The sequence below is a fragment of the Glycine max genome, chromosome 11 (assembly GCF_000004515.6).
Source record: "Glycine max cultivar Williams 82 chromosome 11, Glycine_max_v4.0, whole genome shotgun sequence".
In the NCBI taxonomy this organism is placed as follows: domain Eukaryota; kingdom Viridiplantae; phylum Streptophyta; class Magnoliopsida; order Fabales; family Fabaceae; genus Glycine; species Glycine max.
The window spans coordinates 15,291,163-15,311,952 of record NC_038247.2 but is presented as its reverse complement, the minus strand read 5'-3'; the positions used below and the strand labels follow the sequence as shown (position 1 = coordinate 15,311,952).

Here is a 20,790-nt window from a genome sequence, read left to right as displayed (position 1 = left end):
CTTCCTCATCGGCAATGTTCAAATTAAGGAGGTTTCTCGCAACCTTTTCATGTGATGTACCCATTTCCTTTTCTTTGAACTTGGACAATTTTTCTGTCTTGCCATAAATTTCTCCCTTACCATCGGTTTCTTATCTAGCCAAAACCGAGCATTAATAATGCCTCCACCAACTCCAAACACCAATGTCCATGATTTTATTGTTGAATAAAAAATAATAAAATGGAAAGACACTCAACACTATCGGACAATTCTTCATTGTTAACATGCAAGAAACTACTCAACTTCTACTCATAACAAAATACCATTAAAGCTTTAAAAAAAAACTACTGTATAAAATAATAACTTTAATTTTTCATTTGATTTATAATTGGTAGATACCAGTCCATTTATATAATCCTAGAAGATGTTAATTAATGAGTAATAATTATCCAAATGTCAACATTCCTAGTATTTTTTTAAGAGAACATCACACGTAGTGTTATTTTAACAAAGGTAATATAAAAACTATAATTTATAAATCAGATATCTAATTCCATCCTGTATAATCTCTCAACCATTTTATGTTGGGTCTAAAGTGTATCCTATAAGAGACCTATATAGAAGATTACTGCATAAACCCAAACCGCAACAAGCTATTATGAGCAAATGGATCTTTCCGAAAAGCATTGTCCCCCAAAGGGATAAAAAAAAAACTGATATTGAAGATATTTGAACCTACACTCATAAAACAACAAAAGTTTCTACCAAATTCTTAATCACTTGTATGCGTTAGCATTGACACACACCAATACACCATTGTTGATGGTCTTAGACACTCCACTAATTTGAAAACCCAATTGGGATATACCCGTTTTCCTTCTTTCCCCTACAAAATAGCTGAGTTTTACGTCCTTGGAAGGCAAATCTGAGTAGATACTAGGGATCTTATAGACAATGCAGTAAAGCAAGCGATAAAAGGTGCTAGCTCAATGGACGAAGATTATAACTTGGTATTAATGCGAGTGCCGTGCAAGTTCCCGCATACTTCCAGACATAACGGCCAAATGTCCAAACGAAACCACACTGTATGTTCCCATTCCAAAAGAAAAGAATCATAATAATAGGCAAAATTAACCCCTTGGTGGGGGCCTCCCATACAACAAATTCTGTCTGTTTCCTTTACGACCATTAGATTTGCTAAAAGCCACGTTGAACCGTTTCCTGGGCTCCACATCAAAAAACCCCATTACCCTTAACTTGTTGACATTATTTTTATCATCACCTTATTGATATGAATAATTTATCAGCTTTTATCTAGAATTAATTTTTTTTTTTGAAAAATCTGACTTTAGTGAAATTTCTTTTATTAGTTATGCTTTTTTATGCACAAAATTTTAATTCTTTGAAATTTTACTTAAAAAATTTAAATCAATATCACTTCAATCAATAACTTATAGTTGACATATGATTGATTAGGAATTTTAACTCATACCCGATTAATAAGATTACTGATTACACACCCTCAGCTCAATTATTATTCGGTACTTGTAATTTTTTTTGGCCTAACTCTGCCGGTGCAACCCTACTTTTTCTTCTTTGTTTTATCTTCCTTTCAATTATCCCATACATCACCTTCTTCTTTTCTCCATAAACGTCAATGGGATTCTGTCTTAATTTGGTTGTAATGTTTGGTTTATCTCCATCTCTGCTGATTAATTTTGCTACCCGTCAAATTAAGAAAACAATAAATCAGCCCTATGACTGCTAATGATCATTTAGCATTCAATGCATCAATATCTTCCACATGCATGCTGAGACGTGACAATAATTAATGTTTCTCTTACCCATTAATCATCTTTTAATCATATCAAGGAAATTATTGGGATTGGTCCAATTAGAATAAGTTTATAACTCCAAGGAATAATGACAAAAGGAAGAGAAAAGCTATTCCTGGACAACAAAATCGTTTTATCGAACAAAAATGTATTCAATCATAAAATATTTGATATGATAAAAAGAAAAAATAAATAATGTTACAAAATATCATTAAAATAAAATAAACTATCATTTATTTCCTAAAAGTTTATATCATTATTACACTAATCATTGAAGCTATTAAGTCTCTACCATTTTTACTTATTTCATCTAAAAGTCTTTAAAATTAATCATTTATTGTCATTTTAGTATCAAAAAATATATGTTATTATTACTTAAATTACATATTTTTTTTAACTATTGTAATTGACAAATTACACTTTGAGAAAAGTCTCCAAAATTAATCAGTTATTGTCTTTTTAGTTTAAAAATATATTTAAATATTATTACTTAAATTACATATTTTGTTTTTTAACTAAGATAATTGACAAATTACATTTTAGTTTCATATACTAATGTAGCTGTGTTATACATCGTCAAAGACTAAAATAACAGTTTATTTTATTAAAAAACAATATAATTCCAGAAAGTGGTGCCATGGATACCGTGAAATGTCTGCAATGGACAGATTTGAAGAACATTCCAGGTGTGATCAGGGTTTAAGTCCTAAACGCACAATATAATATAGAATTACAGAATAAGAAGATTGATGAGATGAATCAAAACAGTACAGAGAATCAAGCCAATAAATCAAGACAATAAATTAACAATATCAATTAATGTACCAATATATTAATAATATGAATATATTACAACTCTTGTGTACGTTTCCTTGAACCTTGAAGTGTTTTTAAGTAACACAACACATGCACGTCCCTGATTGAACGCACATGCACCTCACGTGTCTGCCACGTTGTCTCTTCCCGTCTTTTTAAGTGGGTTATTATTTTTTTTTTTAATGAGATGACCAATAGATATAGACTGTGTTGTTGTGTGCACCCTTCCCTCTCACAAGATTTTTCTCTTTCTCTCTCACTTTTTTTTTTCTCTTTCTCTTTCTTTCCCTCTCACAACACCACTTCACTTAACACCAAACTCAACTTCAAGCTTCGGTTTTATTTCCATCCTCAAACGTATCTTTCCATTTTTTGACATGTTCCTACTTTCCCTGGTCCTCCACCACCCTCTTTAGCCGTTCAAAAATAATCAACGTAGAAGAAGAAGAAGAAGCATAAGAGGAAAGAAAGAGAAGATCTTTGATGACCCACTTTGCTAAAAAAGAGAAGATGATGATGATGCTGACCACAACTGGCACACCTTGCTGCTCCTAGGAACTTTGTAACACACTACACTACACTGCACTTATCCCGTGTCCGAATCCTCATGTGAATCACGCACACCCCGGGATTATCGGGTACCTCAAACTCCTTCACACAAATTTTCTCATCACCATGCCCTCTTGTCATTACACCACCAACAACAACCTCAACAGCAAGACTAGGAAACGAGGTTGTTCCTCCTCTTCCTCTTCCTCTTTGGTAAGAAGATACCGTTTCAAGAGAGCTATTTTGGTTAGGAAGAAAGGAGGGTCGAGTACTCCAGTTCCCATGTGGAAGACCAAAACAAGTTCTTCTCCTTCTGTTCCTACTCAACAACAACAACAACACATGAAGCCTTTGTTGCATTCTTCTGGCTCCATGTTACCCTCCAAGGACAAAGAACTTTCTGTTTCTGCCAGAAAACTCGCTGCTACATTGTGGGAAATCAATGATTTGCCTCCTTCGAGGGTGAAGAAGGAGTTCGAGGTTGATCAACTGAGAGGCTTCAAGGAGAAGGTTAGAGGCAGAGAGAAGAAGAGTGTGCGGTTGTCCAGATCGGGCCTGTTAAGGCCACAGATGTCAGATCCGTCGCATAGTCCTGCCTCAGAGGTGAATTTTGTGTTAAAGTTTTTATTTTATTTTATTTTTTTGTTAAAGTTCTGTTTTTTTTTGCGTTGGTTCATTGGGTGTGGTGTGATTTTTTGGTTTGTGCAGAGAATGAAGGGGCTTGAAGGGGATAATAGCTGCAAGAGAAGAGTATCAGGGTTTTCTCATCAGCTTCTGTCTGGTGATTACTATTTGGATGCTCTTGATGCTCATAGCAGTGCCAATTTTATTGAGGTAAAGAGTGAATTTTTATTTATCAGACCAAATTAGAAATGTGTTAAGCATGCTGATTGGTTCATCATTTTCACAAAGTTCTTTTCTTCCAGTTACTTTTGATTTATTATTTTATCTGGTTTTTTTTTTGTTTATTTAATGGACCAAAAAGAAGATAGATCATGTTAGGATCCAATTGGAAGGTATAGTCTCACATTGGGAGTATGGAATTTTAGTGTGGGGTTTATTAGGCCTTGTTCTCTTCGATAACTAGCTTTTGTTTTGTTGTGTGGTTTATGGAAGGTTTTTATCAATTGGTATCAAAGTCTTTCACCGTGCCTTGCTACTGCAAACTGAGCGATGCGGGTGTTATGTGGGGTTTATAGGGCTTGAGTTGTCAAACTACAGCAAATGGCACGTGATGCATGTTGTGCCCATGAGATCTTTTAAATTGTTTACTAGGACTCTTTTTAAAAATATAATTTTTTTTTTGAACTTTAATGTAACAATCATGACCTTATAGCTTCTTAATTGGAAATCACTAGTTTAAAGACTAAACTGTTATTATTCACTCTGAACTGGTATGTTATGTTCTTTACATTGTATCCTGTATGTAGATTAGAGATTAGTATTTAAATTGAAAAAGTAACAGCAAGAAAAAATAGATATAGATCCGATCAATTAAATAATTTGTAATTTTGTTGCACATATTGATGTCTTGTTCTTTTTCCTATGTTTTTTTGGGAGGGAAGAAACTGAACTATGTTGAAAAGTTGAAATGCAGGAGGTAGAAAATCAGCCAAGAAGTGAGAAGAATCGCGGAAAAGGCACGGGTGGTGTTAAGAATCGTCTGAAGGAGGCTAGAAGTGGCCTATCTACATCAAAGAAGCTTCTAAAGGTGCTAAATCAAATGTGCCTTAGAGAGCAGCAAACATCAAGCATGCCTCTTGTCTTGGCTCTGGGGAGTGAGCTTGATCGAGTGTGCCACCAAATTGATCAGCTGATCCACGAACAGCGCTCGAACCAGAACGATGTTGAGTTTGTCATGAAGCATTTTGCAGAAGAGAAGGCTGCTTGGAAAAGAAGAGAACGAGAAAGGATTCATGATGCCATAAAACACGTGGCTGAAGAGCTTGCGGTGGAGAAGAAGTTGAGGAGGCAAACTGAAAGGCTGAACAAGAAGATTGCCAAAGAAATGGCTAGTGTAAAAGCTTCCCATTTGAAAGCATCCAAAGAGCTTGAAAGGGAGAAGCGTGCTAAAGAGATTCTTGAGCAAATTTGTGATGAACTTGCCAAAGGCATTGGGGAGGACAGAGCACAGGTGGAGGAACTTAAAAGGGAATCGGCTAAAGTTCGTGAGGAGGTGGAGAAGGAAAGGGAGATGCTTCAGTTAGCTGATGTTTTGCGCGAGGAGAGAGTTCAGATGAAGCTTTCAGAGGCTAAGTATCAGTTTGAGGAGAAAAATGCTTTCCTAGAAAAGCTGAGAACTGAGCTTGAGGACTTTATGAGGACTAAAGATGGACAAAATGAGGATGTTTCTCCCGAAAGTAAAAAAATCAAGGATCTTGAGTCTTATTTCAAAAATGTCTGTAGGGGATTCCAGAATGAAGAGAAGGAGGATGATTCGGATGTTGAAAACGATGTAGGGCATGAGGGAGATGATGATTCAGATGACAGTGATCTCCATTCCATTGAATTAAACATGGATGATGACAGCAAAGGCTACAAGTGGAGTTTTGCTTGTGAAAATGTTGCTCAAGATAAGAGGTTTTCAATTGGCAAAGAAAGTATAGGGAGGAAGTCTTTCTCTGAGAAAATTCAGTGGGGAAGTATTTGCTTCAACAAGGGGACATCAAGTGGTAGGAAGAGGGACTTTTCTATAAATATTCAGGAAGTTTCTGATCATTTTGATCCTGATAGGTCAATTGAATTTCTCTCACAAGCTCTGATACAAGATGATAAAGATGAAACTCAGAGCAATAGGTCTAATCAGGGGCTCCACGACACTATGTCATGTGCCAATTCGGATAAGAGAAATAGTCTACTATTAACTTTGCAGTGTGCTGGTGGAGAAGCTGGGGAAAATGCTCTTGCCTTGGAGGTTGACAATTTGAAGCATGAAGTTGCAGGAAAAAATCTGGATGTTAAGAATTTTGATAGTGTTAGTTAGTAACTTATTTTTATCATAGATAGCTTCAACTATTTCTGTTCTAAACTGTAAATGCTGTCTTTGATGAGTTAAATATATGTTCAAGGCTCATATCATCGTTATGTGTGGTAATTGTTAAAGCCATAGCAAGAAACATGTACATATTGAATAGAGCCACATACTGCAGTTTTGTGCTAGCTACCCCTGGCATCTGAAGTGCAAGTAAATGTTCCTATGTTTTTTATTTTTATTTTTGGAATCAAAGACCGTATCAAGGGATTTACAATAAATCATGCATCTTATTTGAATATTCAGTCGACATATCTATAATAGAAAAAGAAAAAAAAATGTAATTTGAACAAGTTGTTAATAATCCACTAGGACAAAAATTGCTGGCAAACAATGTCATTGCCACACATGTATTTTGATATTCCTTATAGTTCCAAAAGGAAATAATGGAGGCTTTTCAGCTTGACCTCAAAACAAATGAGATAAGAACAAAGAGAGTCTGCTACTAAAAAACTATTCTGGGGACACAATTATACGTATAGTAGCGATTTAAATGAAACAGTACTGGCTGTGACAGCGTGATGGATAACATTATCATTGGATACTTCCAACTCCAACAATTCAAATATTTGAATTCTGTACTCTAATGCTGCCTCAGTTTGGAACTTAGAATCAACCATCGTGTGGTGGGTCCTATTTGATATTATTTGACAACAACGGCTTTAACATTTTGCAAAACAAACGTTTCCAAATATTAATGTGTTCGTAGCTCTTTGTAGTTATATTAATTGAACGACTATTTCTTGAAATTATACATGGTGTGAGTTTATCTTCACATAGTAAAATTTATATGGATCATAGAATCAACGGTACTCAAAGGAATCTGTTTAGTAACATACTTGTGTTCTAGCACCTTTATTGTTTATGGAACGTCCAGAAGAAATACGTGTGTTAAAAAATTAATAGAGAAAGTTCTCATTTCTAAACAATATGAAATACCAAGCATATAACTAGTTGATGTGGACAACTAAGGTAAATAATGGTTCGTGAACAATAACAGCATTAGGGTCCTGAGAAGCTAAGAAAATAGAATGACAAAATACACACTTGAGCTTCAGATTACACAAACTTGAAACAACAACTCATTTTCCCTTCATATGCTCAATTTTTAGTCATCAAGTTATGCATGCTAAAGACTAGGAATTGGGAGTTGAAGAAAAAAAAAAGTTACTCAATCTACGAGCTAAATTCACTTGGCACAAGTAAATTAGAATACAAACCTATGTTTTGGTGAAAAATAAGATAAACGCATTAACAGATTAACACCCGCGTCAAACCAGTACGTTACAGTATACTGGGTGCTAAAATGTAAATGTATTAAGTTATTCATTAATTATTCAACTCATTATTGAAATTAAACTCAATTATTTAAATGAGTCAAATTGAAAGCTCAACAATCAACTTTGATAACTTGTTTATGTATATAAAATAAGAAAAATTAAAATTACATAAATTTCACTATATCATCATACGTTGAAGTTGAACACATTTCTATTTGTAAATGTTTTTTAAATACGAAATTTGTAAAGATAAAATTAAGAAAAATTCTGGTACTTGACTCTTGAATCATTTACACTCTACCGGACACAATAATAGGTTTATCTATGCCTAGTTAAGTAAATCGGGTTTGTTTTTAAGTAGAGCTTGTCAAAGAAACTATATAAGTGCGATTTATTAGTTAAAACTCGTTAATAAAAACAACTACTTGGGTTTGCTTAACCTTTTGTGCAAGCTTACTTTCATAAGCATAATTGTTAGCTTATGAAATTATGGGAAAAATAGCAGACATGAGTTCCAATGTAATTTTAATGTGGCCTCATATAAACCAAACCAAAATGCAACCGCTTATTGTATAAGGTAAGCCCAAATAACCTTTCATATATGGAGATAGGAGTTAACATACAAGGGGTCAAATAAGGGTATATGGACAAGGTCCAGAACTAGAGGTTTGGAAGTTGTTGACCATGAAAGGAAGAAACTACTTGGTCTTGTCTTCAATTTTTGTCGATGTTGATGTAAAAGTAACGGGGTTCGTTGGATGGTCCTTTACAATTAAGCTAAGCACTTCAGGCCTTGAATAGTGTCCAACCACATCAAAATCAAACTTAGCTCTTGCAATTTCTCCAAGATCTGTGCAAAATTTTCAAAAATCAGTGTTAATAGACATTATTTTAATAATAAAAAAGACAAGGAAATTGATCCAACAAAGAATTTCTGGGCCAACCAAAAACAATCTCAAGGAGTTCCATTAGTTTAGCTGACCATTTACATATTTGCCAATCTGTGGTGCAGTAACATGATAGGTCCAATATTAAGAGTTTACGAGAGAGAAAAAAAAAGGTGAAATGCTAGAGAAAAGATTCTAGAATGAATGAATTATTATTCAGAGTAATAACTCAGACAAGGAAAGTCCCTTCTGCATCTGAATGATCAGTTAGTTACAAGTCAATCTCATTGCCCTCCTAATTCCTGAACCCTTAATTTTTTTTTTATCCATAGAAATCAAAGACAGTGTCACAAAATTTACAATAACTCACACTCCCTCCTTAACCAACTAAACTAAACCCCTTATCAAGGGATTTACAATAACTCCTTAACCCCTTTATTTATACTAGTGGAAAGGCACATAGAGTTATATCTATAGTAGTTAAAGAGATTAAATATATAAAACAAATGTGTAAACCAAAATGGGGTATCCTTCTTATTAGATATTTGCCTAACTAGCATGTGCATTAGTATGCCTTTCTAACTATCTTACCCACTTCGCTGTTTCCTTTTGGTACATACCTTTAATACCCTTGGTCCCTAACATAACATCATCAAAGAAAGTAACAATCCTTCTGAGCATTGTTAAGAGAATTGAAGCAGCAAGAGTAAATATGACATACCAAGGTCTGCTGAGATTAGGGCTTCCCCATCATAATTTGGTCCAGCCAGAACAGCCCCAGATGGTGATATAATGACACTACCCCCAGCGCATACAACGGAATCCGGTGTCAGGTCCTCTTCTGTGCCAGCAAAAACATACTCTGGAGGGGGAGGATAATCCTTTCTCCTACAGAACTGGTTTGCTGACAAAACAAAACATCCACCTTCAAGTGCAATATGGGTCATTGATGCTTGCCAAACATCCCTGGAATCAGCTGTTGGAGCACAATATATCTCCACACCTGTTAAACAAATAATATAATTAGAATACAGGTACAGTATACAGATTTTTTTTACTGTCATGACTCATGTCACTCAATTATAGACTGTCATGTAACTAAAAATTGACTCTTGTAATAGTTATTTTAAAGAGTAAACAGTACATGCATACACTGTTAGTGTAAATAATCTTGTATAGTTCATCTAATTATAAAACGTCATGTATAATGAGTTGGTTGACTTTTATAATATCTTAAAAGTCATACCAATTATGATTTCTAATTAGTTGATAGTATTTTAGAAGTCATATATAAAAATTGTAGTAAAATTAAAGTTGTTAAAATCCTCAAAAACTTGGCAAAAGCATAAGAGTAAATAGGACAATGTAAAAGGTTTTTATACTTTCATTTAATCACTATGTATAATATTGGTAAATTTGTTAACTTTTATAAAAATTCCCTTAAAAGTCATAATAGTGATGGTTTCTGATTGATTGACAGAGTAAACTTCAATTCTTTTACATTGACAGAAAGTAAAAATTAAACTCAACATAATAACACACCACACAAATGTAAACAAGCAGTCCCACTACAAGGAAAAAGCACCTTTACATGCTCTTCTTTAATGTTCTCATACAACACAGCTTGCTATTGAAAGATAAAAATCCAACAAAAATTTTCTAACCTTTGGCATACATTGCTGTCCTTAACAGTGGCATTCTGTTCTCCCAACAAATGGCAGCACCTATTTTTCCAACGGGAGTTTCAAACACTGGAATGGTAGATCCATCCCCGAATCCCCAGATAACCCGCTCCAATGCAGTTGGCATGATTTTCCTGTGCTTTCCTAGGTAATGACCCTGGGAATCAAAGAACAGAACGGTGCAATAAAGTGTGTAGCCATCCCTCTCTATCACACCCATCACTAAATGTACTTTATACTTCCCTGCCATTGCTGCCAATCTATCAACTTCAGGACCTACAACAATACAACATTTGTTAATGGAAAGTGTGTGCCCACACTAAGTTGGATATGTTAGAATCAATGAGTGATAAATTTAGGGATGAAATTTTTACAAGAAAAAACTCATTCCCAAATTGTCATCTCCAGTTTAAATGTAAGTAAAAATATTTATACTGACAATCAATCAGAAATCATCGACTTTTAAGGTAATTATTATAAAAACAAATTTATCCTACATTGTGATTGGATTATTACACGGATAGTGCATAGCTTATTTTGTCTAAAACATCAAGTTAAAAAAATAGAAGTTTTATTATTAGTAAATTTTTCACCTCTATTTTTATATCATACCAAACAGACCTGGGTCAAAATTCTCAGGCTGAATAAAATAATGTCAGCAGACAGCAAATTCATTCCTTTAATCCCTTATAAGTTTATAAAAATAAAACAATCACTTAGTTGACAGTAGTACAACGAATTAGACTAAGAAAATACATGTATATAATCAAAGGCGGCCAAACTTCTCGACCTTACCTTAAAATCCAACAAGGGGAGTTAGTTAACAACGTATAAGTTTAACACGGAACCTAAGATCTTACTTTTAATGCAAAATTATATTTAAATTGCATATATACGTACAAAAAAAACACAAATGGACAAAATGCTTTTATATAACAATTAAATAAATCCTATACCCCAACTCACTTTTTTTGTTTTTTGTTAAATCTGAACTACAGGGTATTATGTTTGCACTATCAAGGAGGTCTAGTTCAGTTGGTTGGTTGAGTAGGATATGTGAGTGTTATAAATCTCTCCATATAAAAAAATATTATATTTGCACTTGGTATAGTAAATTAGGGCTAAAGTTTGTGGTCCATGCCTCATTTTCATCAGAAAGAGTTTAAACAAGGGAAATACTGGGTTGAGTTTCACACCAAAAAGAAGCTACAGACAATGCCTTAAAGTTAAATCTAACGTGTAACAGTAATCAGGTGTCAGTTACAGACACGAAAACATCAAGCTTTCAGAATCACCATTTTGACAACCATTTGAATTTGACTACCAATACAATTACAAACACACTAATAAAAACAAAAATTTAATTGAAACATGGTAATCACGGACTCTCCAATAAATATTGAAAATTATCGAATATTGATTTCTGTGACTGTAATGCAAAAGTTATCCAAAATTACTTCAAATCAAAATCAATATGAATATATGATCAACTCTTCTCAATGCGGAACTAAACATTGAAATATTCATCGAAAATCATGATAACTGGTACTTCAACGTGATTTTCAATAATCGATTGAGAATCAAAATCTGGGTTCTGTAATAGTTTGTTCCAACATAAATGGCTGCAGAGTGAGAGTTTGATATCTTAGCTCTTACCAGGCACATCAATGGCTGCAGAGTGATACTTGCGAAACTCTTCTCTACCCTTAGCAGTGCGATTTCCTATTGAAAGACCAAAAGCTGAACCACGCGGGTAGCCACCCACAAACGCTTCTGGAAATACCACAAGCTGGGACCCATAGCTAGCAGCTTCAGCCAACAACCTCTCAGCCTTATCTACTCACAGAAAAAAAAAAACAACAACCAATTCAGAATCAATAAAAGCACTCAACAAATTTGATAACTTCTCGAGCCAAAGGATCAATACTGGGACCAATTTGGAGCAACACAGATGGTGCTTTCAACACGAAAACACAAAAAGACTAGAAATTTGGCACAAAACGGAAAAGGGTAACGGATAAAAAAGAGAAAGGTGGAAAATTTTGGAGGGACCTAAGGTGGCTGGAGTGTCGTAGAAGATGGTGGAGGCCTGAACAACGGTGGCTCGTACCGTTGGGGCGTTGAAGTCGGAACCCATGTCAACCTCGGCGAACAGAGGCCCCTCATTGATGGTTGGGTTTGTTGTTACGAGTGCCATCTCTTTCACAAACTTTTCACTCTCTTCTGATCCTCTCCGTTGCTGTTGTTTCAAACAAACATCATCGCAATGATCCCGAATTGCAAGCATTTATTTGTGTAAGAAAATTTAAAATTTTCTAGGCTCGTAATAATTAATACTAGTAATAATTTTTTAACGTTAAAATACAATTTTTATCTTTCTATTTTTTTTTATATCCGTGATGTTAATTTTAATTTTTTATTTTTTTAATTCAGATATTAAATTTTCTACTTTAATAATTCATAATTTTAATCTTTTTATTATTTAATAAAGATATTTTATCATTTACTTTTAAAAAATTTATAATTTAACTGCCCTTAATCAATTTTAAACTTGATTGTATATTTTTTTTAATAAATTAAGTTTGTTACCAACTAACTAATTTTTTTTAAAAAAGTATCACATGAATAATAAACAAAATGTTTAGGAAATACATATAGATCAATTGACCATAGGAAATAAAAGTACAAATTTTTCTAAAAGCGAGAGATGACTAAAATTAATGTCAACTATTTAAAAGTAAAAGATGAAATATTTCAATAAAAAAATAAGAGAACTAAAATCGTAAATTTTAAAAAATAGAAATACAAAAATTAATCATTTTTATTATTATCTACAACCTCTTTAAACTAACTTTGACCATCGCATGAATTGTTTGAAAATAATAATTATCTCTTTTTATTTATCTTGTGGATTTATAATCTCTTATTAATTGTTTGAAAAAAATAATTAGCTCTCTTAATAACTTCTTTATTAAAAAAAACAATAATACTCCATCCGATCTCAAATACTCTCCAATTTTGATTATAAGCAATATATATATATATATATATATATATATATATATATATATATATATATATATATATAAATTATTAAGAAATTAGTTATGTTGTGAATCCCAAATAAAAAATGATCATTTTTCTTAAATTATTCTTTTCAGAAATTAGATATCAAACATAAAAAAAATATTTAACCTTATTAAATAAAGGATACTTTAGATATAGTCTCATTAAATAAAACATAGATAATTGAAAGTATCCAATGATAATTAACTTTATGTTATAATATTTCACAGACAGGGCAAGAACAATGGCCATAACAAGTTCAACAGAGACTATAGCATCAGTTAATAGGCGCGGTGGTGGTGATCATACAAGCAGCATGGGAATGCATGGTGGTGAGAATGGTGAACACGGCAATTTGCCTCGCCCACTAGATCATGGTGGCTTAATCCCTTTATATGGTGCTGCTGCAGGATCTGCTCTCCAGAGAAACAACAATCACCACCATGGTAAAAGTAATGGCACATTAAATTACGTGTGCTTTATCATTTCCTTGTTTTGTTTCTTTCTATTGCTATGGGAATTTCTCTATGTACCTAAGCATACATATGTATGTAGTCGCTTTATGTTGATTCTACAGTTATCCAATTTAACAACTTTTGGATACGAGTAAGGTGTGATAAATTGATACATGGAAAGTGTGTTTATTTGGTTAATCTATACTTAATTTATATATTTATTTACTAATATGTCATTGGTTGAGATAGAACTGTGCAAGAGTACCAAGTAGCCCGTTGCTGCAATAGCCTAGTATATATGTATTTCTGATGCACTTTATTTCGACCCATCTATGTATGTAATATTTTTAGTGGTGATTAATGATTACATAGAATTGTTCAAAAAATAGTCACCATTCAAAAATTTAAAAGATATGCAAAATAATAAATTTTATTCTGTAGTTATATAATTATATTTAAATGCTTCTCAACTTTTATTATATTAAATAATTATAATTATAATTCCTAGTATAATCTTTTTATTTATTTCTTTAAAGAACGTATTGCTCATACATAATGTTGAGAAATAAATTTTCTTCCTCTATGAATACTCTAGAAAATTCCGGCCCCAATTAAGGCTACCTGCCATGCTCCACAAAGACTTCAGCATTATTTTCTCTTAGGCTTTTAATTGAGTTATTCAGTGTGGATCGGAGTACTAGTGGACAATGTATCATGTAAAGGTAACGATAATATATTCATTTCTTGCTATATAAGCTTGGTGGCCGATCGAGTCATCTTCTAGAATGGTAGTTTATTTTATTAGTTTGTTTCTAGCAGATTCTTTTATTTTTTTGTTTTAAACAAGTTTCTAGCAGATTCTATGAACATTGCTTTTGTTACAAAAATTGTATTTCCTACTGATAGGAAGAAGAAAGCGCAGAAGGAAGAAACATGTCTCCTAAGGCCCAAAAGGAAAATAGCTCCACCAAAATACCTCAAGGACGATGCATAGCTAAGTAGTGCTGAGCTGGCTGAGAGTAGTGGGTGTTTTGAAATGTTGTCTGCCATGATTCCTGCCCTGATTCCCTTGTCTACCATGATTTTCTCATCTTTACAATTCTGTTATTTTGTTAGGATTCTATTGTTGCCAAGAATTGAGGATTAGAGTACCTCAAATCATGCCTATATATATATATATATATATAGCTATTAAGCATTGTAAGAAGGCAGGCAATTAATGAAATACCATTCCCCTTCTTCCTAATTGTTTCTAGAGGTAACACTAGACCTCGAACACTAGTGAATTCATACCTGCTTCTGGTTTGCTCCTAACAACTTGGTGCTCTCGTTGTCATGGCCGATTCGACCCGTTCAAAGACCAACATTATCAGAATTGAGGATGCCATTTCACGGCTTACCTCTAATCAATTCTCCCTCACTGCTACCCAGAACTCCATGTCCTTGAAATTGGATGAACTTTTGCAGAAAATGGCCACCCTTGAAACTCAACCCCACTCCCCGTCCCATTCAACATCGCCACCCCAGCCTTCCCCCACTCTCCATGGCCCTCGCCTGAAGCACGAGATTCCGCGATTTGATGGTTCTGACCTTCTTGGGTGGATCTTTAAAATCACGCAGTTCTTCGAGTATCATGCAACTCCCGAATCTGAGCGTCTTACTCTGGCTTCTTTCTCCATGGAAGGACAAGCGCTACCCTGGTTTCAATGGATGGCTAGTAACGACCAACTCACTTCCTGGGCCATTTTCTTGAATGCCTTGCAGTCTCGTTTTGCCCCTTCTCACTACGACGACCCCACGGGCGAACTCTTCAAACTTACTCAATGAGGGACTGTCAATTCATACTTATCGGAGTTTGAAACACTAGCTAATCGCATCACGGGCCTCCCATTGCCCTTCTTTTTGAGTTGCTTTATCTTCGGTCTGACACCGAAAATTCGTCCAGAGGTACAGGCTCTGCAACCCCTGACCTTGGCTCAAGCGGCCGACCTAGCCAAATTGCAGGAAGAGAAGTTTCGGGACCTGCATCGTTCCCTGCATGGTCACTCCTCGTCGCCCTTCTCTCTGCCAGCACTTGCACCCTCTTTAAACCCACCCCCTTGCCCTCCGTTGCTTCCATCACCACCGAAACCACCCCTCCATTGCCCATTCGAAGGCTAACCCCAAATGAGATTGCTTCACGCCGAGAATGGGGACTTTGCTTTAATTGCGATGAGAAATTTCATCGCGGTCACCGGTGTGCATCTAAGATTTTTCTTCTGATTGCAGATGAGGAAGACGATTTTGCCTTGGGTACCCCTCTTCTGGACCCCATCACGGACCCAATGGTTACACCCGACCCAGCCCAAACACATATTACTCTTCACACCTTATCAGGCCATCTCGCTCTAGAAACTTTGCATGTACTGGGCCTTATCGACACTCATCAAGTGACTATACTAATAGATAGGGGTAACACCCATAATTTTATCCAGGAAGCGCTAGTTGGCGTTTTGGGCTTAAGAACGGAGCCCACTACCCCCTTACGCGTCATGGTGGGCAACGATCACCAGCTTTAATGCCATCTCTGGTGCAAAGCCGTCCAGGTCCGAATTCAAGGAGTTCTCTTCTCCGTCGACTTGCATGTGTTGCCTGTTTATGGTGCCGATGTGGTTTTAGGAGTCCAATGGCTTCAATCGTTAGGTGTTCTGCTCTTCGGCAAGTGTACCGATTCGCTCAAGTAGTATAAAACGATAAGATCGAATATCGTATCCTCAGGAAATTTGTTTCACTCAGACACTGTACATCCAGTATGCAAACATTTGTATGGATTAAAAGCAAAGTAAATATCAAGTTTAACTATGTACTAAAGTCTATTTGAACTTAAGCTAAATATCTAGAATTATGGAAGTGAAAACTATCAAGTAAAAAGCGTTGGATCGTTTTATTGAATTTCTCTTGATGTTAATATGTATTTTTCTCTATTTAACGTTATCCTAGTGTTCTTATGTTGAGAAACTACTTAAACCAAGATTCCTCTAGTGAATGAGCCTAAATCTCTTTAAACTTCGTCCTTGATCCATCAACAAACTTAGTCTAAAAGAGTTGCATTAAGTCTACAACATAATATGAACTAGATCAATGCACTCCATTCCTAGACATACATATTTCTAGCTTGATCTACTGAGTTCTAAGGCTTTAAAGCATTTCCCAATGCTAAAAATCCTAACTATACATACAAATGGGTGATCAAGCCACAAACATGTAAAATACACATAGATAGAAGCAATGAACTCATAAAAATAACATTAAATAGATAATGAAAGAGTGTTACATCAAGGTTTCAGCAGGACTCCCCAACCAAGAGGCTTAGCCTTCCGTTACAAGTAATGCAATCTCTCAATACAAGGAAGGAATAGTTTTGAGTGAAAGAAAATGGCAAAGGATGGTTGAGGATGTCTCTTACAACCTCTAAACCCTAGACTTCACTCTTTCTAACCTAAGCTCTCTCAGCTGCTTCCTTTCTGTCTTCTCAGCTTCCTCTAGTGCGCTCTCTCTAACTCTATGCTTTATTTTTGCCAACTTTAGTGTTTTAAAGGCTCTTGGACCTTTCAGCTTTCGAAGGCTCGCTTAGTGAGACTAGCTCGCTAAGCGAGAGTAAATGAATTTTGGCTTAGCGAGACTGAGTGCGCTAAGCGCGAGAAGAGACAATGACCTTGCTGGGCGGGCTGGCTGCGCGTTGGGCGAGCACATCTCAAACTGATCCTCTTCTAGGGTTTCCCAACCCACTAAGCGAGCTATATGCCTCGCTAAGTGTATGCCACTCACTGAGCGACTCATCAGCTACTTGAACCTTTTCTTCTTTGGCCTAAACAGAAAAATGGGAGTATCTACTCTAGAAAATCACACTAAACAGAAAAATATACACAATTCCTACAAAAAGAACCATAAATTGGAGGTAAAGCACTATTCCTTGCAATTATTCAATATCAAACTAACTCATGAATAGCGAATAACATTAGGTCCGGTCCTTATGGATTATAAGGCCTTAACCATGAAGTTCATCCGAGAAAGGCATACAGTTGAGCTCAAAGGCGACGCGAACTCCAGCCTTCATGCCATAACCCCCTCACAGCTTCATCGCCTAATCAGCACTGATGTCATAGGGAATTTCTTTCACCTTCGGATTGTCCCTAAAGAGCTTCCTTCGACCTAAACCACCTTCCCTGAATTTTCACCTGAAGTCTCTGCTTTCATCACCAAATTCGACACCCTATTTCAGACCCCCACTTTTCTTCCACCCTCGTGACCCACTAATCACACTATTCACCTCATCCCCAGTGCTGAACCTATCAATGTTCGTCCTTACAGGTACCTATATTTCCAAAAACAGGAAATCGAAAGTTAGGTTGAGGCAATGTTGCAACAGGGTATTATTAGGCCCAGTACCAGACCTTTCTCGTCCCTGGTCTTGCTCGTTAAAAAACACAACGGCACGTGGCAGTTCTGTATTGACGAGCTCGGTGACGCGGCTTGGTTCTCCAAGCTTGATCTCCTCCAAGGTTACTATCAGATATTGATGAATGTTGACGACGTTATGAAAACCGCCTTTCACACTCACCATGACCACTACAAGTTCCTGGTCATGCCTTTCGGGTTGTGAAACACCCCTTTTTTCATTTCAGGCCACCATGAACACTCTCTTCCGCCCATATCTCTGTGAGTTCATCATTGTCTTTTTCAATTATATACTGATCTACAGTCGAACATATGAGGACCACATCTTCCACTCGGAGACAACATTTCAACTTTTGCTAGGAAAGCAATTCTTCCTGAAGCTCTCCAAATGCTCGTTTGCCCAAACGAAAGTGGAGTATCTTAGTCATGTTGTCTCAGCTCAAGGGGTTGAACCCGTTTTGGCCAAGGTCCAGGCCATTCTCCAGTGGCCCACTCCCCAATCTCAGAAGGCACTGCGAGGCTTCCTAGGCCTCTTGAGGTTCTACCGGTGATTTATTCGAGGATACGCGACTATAGCAGGCCCACTGAATAAACTTCTGATGAAGGATAGCTTTGGGTGGATTGAAGAAACCTAGCTTGCATTTGCAAAGTTGAAGGAAGCCATCACAATGACACCAGTACTCCAACTACCCAATTTCAATTTGCCATTTACTTTGGAGACAGATGCTGCCGGTGTAGGGATGGGTGTAGTTCTGTCTCAATAAGGCCACCCAATCGCCTTCTTTAGTAAGCCCTTCTCCCCCAAATTGATGCACGCCTCTACCTATGTAAAGGAACTATCTGCAATCATGGCGGCCATTAAAAATTGGTGTCAGTATTTGTTGGGTCACCCCTTCGCAATCTTAACAGACCACAAGAGCCTCAAGGAGTTGATGACTCAAGTGGTTCAGACACCTGAGCAACACATGTACCTTGCCAGATTAATGGGGTATGATTATATGATTCACTATCATTCTGGTGCTTCGAATATGGTGGCTGATGCATTGTCACGAATATCGGAAGCCTCGTCCGGCATGCTTCTATCCCTTTCGGTTCTGTGTTGCACCTTTCTTGAGGAACTCAAACAGTAGTTGGCCAAGGATACTAAGTTTGCGGCAATGAGCCAGTCAATCACCAACAATCCGACAACATACCCAGAATATACCATGATTCATGACTTGATTATGCATAAAGGACGTATCTAGCTCCAAAAATCTTCTTCTTTCATTCCAATTTTGTTGACAGAATATCATGCGTCACCGACAGGGGGTCATATGGGTGTGAGGAAAACATTGGCTTGACTCAGCGACAACTTCACTTGGACAGGGATTCGAAAAGTTATGGAATGATTCATCGCTGCTTGTGTGGATTGTCAACACACAAAGTACGAATCGCGCAAAGCTGCCAGATTACTTTGTCCGTTATCGGTCCTACTCCGGCCATAGGAGGATCTATCGAGGGACTTCATCATAGGATTACCTCCCTATCGCGACAATAACACGATCTTAGTTGTTGTTGATTGATTCTCAAAGGGGATTCACTTGGGTGCCCTCCCTCAGAGTCATACTTCTCTAATGTTGGCCTCTCTGTTCATGGACATCATCAGAAAACTCCATGGAATGCCCAATAGCCTTGTCTCCGACTGCGACCCCCTCTTTATTAGTCGTTTCTAGAAGGAGCTGTTCCGCCTTAGTGGAACCAAGCTGCGTATGAGCTCAGCATATCACCCTCAATCGGATGGGTAGACTAAGGTGATCAACCATGTGATCGAGCAATACCTTCTCACTTTCATGCACAAGAGACCTTCCTCTTGGGCAAAATTTCTTCAGTACGCGGAATGGTCATACAACACTTCCAAACACTCAAGCTCGGGCTTAACACCTTACGAGGTATCATTTGGTAAGAAACCCCCCACTATCATGCACTATGTTGCTGGGAACTCCAATGCTGAAGCATTTGATGATTTTCTGACAAGTCAAGAAGAAGTGTATATGGAACTACGAAAGAAACTTCTAAAAGCTCAAGAACAAACGAAGAAGTATGCAGATGAAAATCGTCAGGAGCTCTAGTTCAAAAAGGGGGATTGGGTCATGGTTCGCTTAAGGCCACAAAGACAGACCTCAGCAATAGGGTCCTCGGGAGCCTATTCTAAACTTGGAGGAGTTGCTTAAAAACTAGAGCTACCAATGGAAACACGAATTCATCTTATTTTCCACTGTTCATTACTTAAACCATTCCACTCTGCAGCTAATGCTTTTGCTTTGTTACCCCTGCCAGCCAAGATCACTGAAAATCAACCAACCATTACTCCTCTAGTGATCTTAAGCACACGTTGGGATACTACTGAAACTGAGTTTAAATTGCAGGTTCTGGTTCAATGGGAAGGCTTATCCCCGAATGATGCTTCATGGGAGGATTAAGAGCAATTGAAGGCTGACTACTACCTTGAGGAAAAGGTTCTTTTAGATGGCGTAGGGAGTGATAGGAAGAAGGAAGTGTAGAAGGAAGAAACAGGTCTGCTAAGGCCCAAAAGGAAAATAGCTCCATCAAAATACCTCAAGGACTATGTGTAGCTGAGTAGTGCTGAGCTGGCTAAGAGTAGTGGGTGTTTTGAAATGTTGTCTACCATGATTCCCTTGTCTGCCATGATTTCCTTATCTTTACAATTCTGTTATTTTGTTAGGATTCTTTTGTTGCTAAGAATTGAGGATTAGAGTACCTCAAATCATGCCTA

General features: G+C 36.5%; 2 protein-coding genes across 2 annotated transcripts; one reads left to right on the top strand and one right to left on the bottom strand.

Annotated features, from left to right (window-relative positions):
- The first annotated feature begins 2,827 nt into the window (after positions 1-2,827).
- On the top strand, positions 2,828-6,376 carry LOC100775454 (uncharacterized protein At5g41620). The gene is made up of 3 exons (XM_003539110.5): positions 2,828-3,782; positions 3,888-4,013; positions 4,777-6,376. The coding sequence occupies exons 1-3, from the start codon at positions 3,306-3,308 to the stop codon at positions 6,160-6,162; spliced, it is 1,989 nt and encodes a 662-aa protein (XP_003539158.1). The 5' UTR covers positions 2,828-3,305; the 3' UTR covers positions 6,163-6,376.
- A 1,634-nt stretch (positions 6,377-8,010) lies between these two features.
- LOC100778110 (bifunctional nitrilase/nitrile hydratase NIT4A) lies at positions 8,011-12,346 on the bottom strand. The gene is made up of 5 exons (XM_003538054.5): positions 12,112-12,346; positions 11,716-11,895; positions 10,042-10,335; positions 9,099-9,380; positions 8,011-8,340 (listed from the first exon to the last, which is right to left on the bottom strand). Exons 1-5 carry the CDS (start codon positions 12,344-12,346, stop codon positions 8,189-8,191), a joined length of 1,143 nt encoding a protein of 380 aa, XP_003538102.2. The 3' UTR covers positions 8,011-8,188.
- Positions 12,347-20,790: the final 8,444 nt, after the last annotated feature.

Coding starts and splice junctions, on each gene's coding strand:
- LOC100775454 (XM_003539110.5), top strand. CDS start 3,306: ATGCCCTCTTGTCATTACACCACCAACAACAACCTCAACAGCAAGACT. Junction 3,783..3,887: donor CGCATAGTCCTGCCTCAGAG/GTGAATTTTGTG, acceptor TGGTTTGTGCAG/AGAATGAAGGGGCTTGAAGG. Junction 4,014..4,776: donor GCAGTGCCAATTTTATTGAG/GTAAAGAGTGAA, acceptor GTTGAAATGCAG/GAGGTAGAAAATCAGCCAAG.
- LOC100778110 (XM_003538054.5), bottom strand. CDS start 12,346: ATGCTTGCAATTCGGGATCATTGCGATGATGTTTGTTTGAAACAACAG. Junction 9,381..10,041: donor GACAGCAATGTATGCCAAAG/GTTAGAAAATTT, acceptor TTTGTTTAACAG/GTGTGGAGATATATTGTGCT. Junction 8,341..9,098: donor CCTAATCTCAGCAGACCTTG/GTATGTCATATT, acceptor AATTTTGCACAG/ATCTTGGAGAAATTGCAAGA.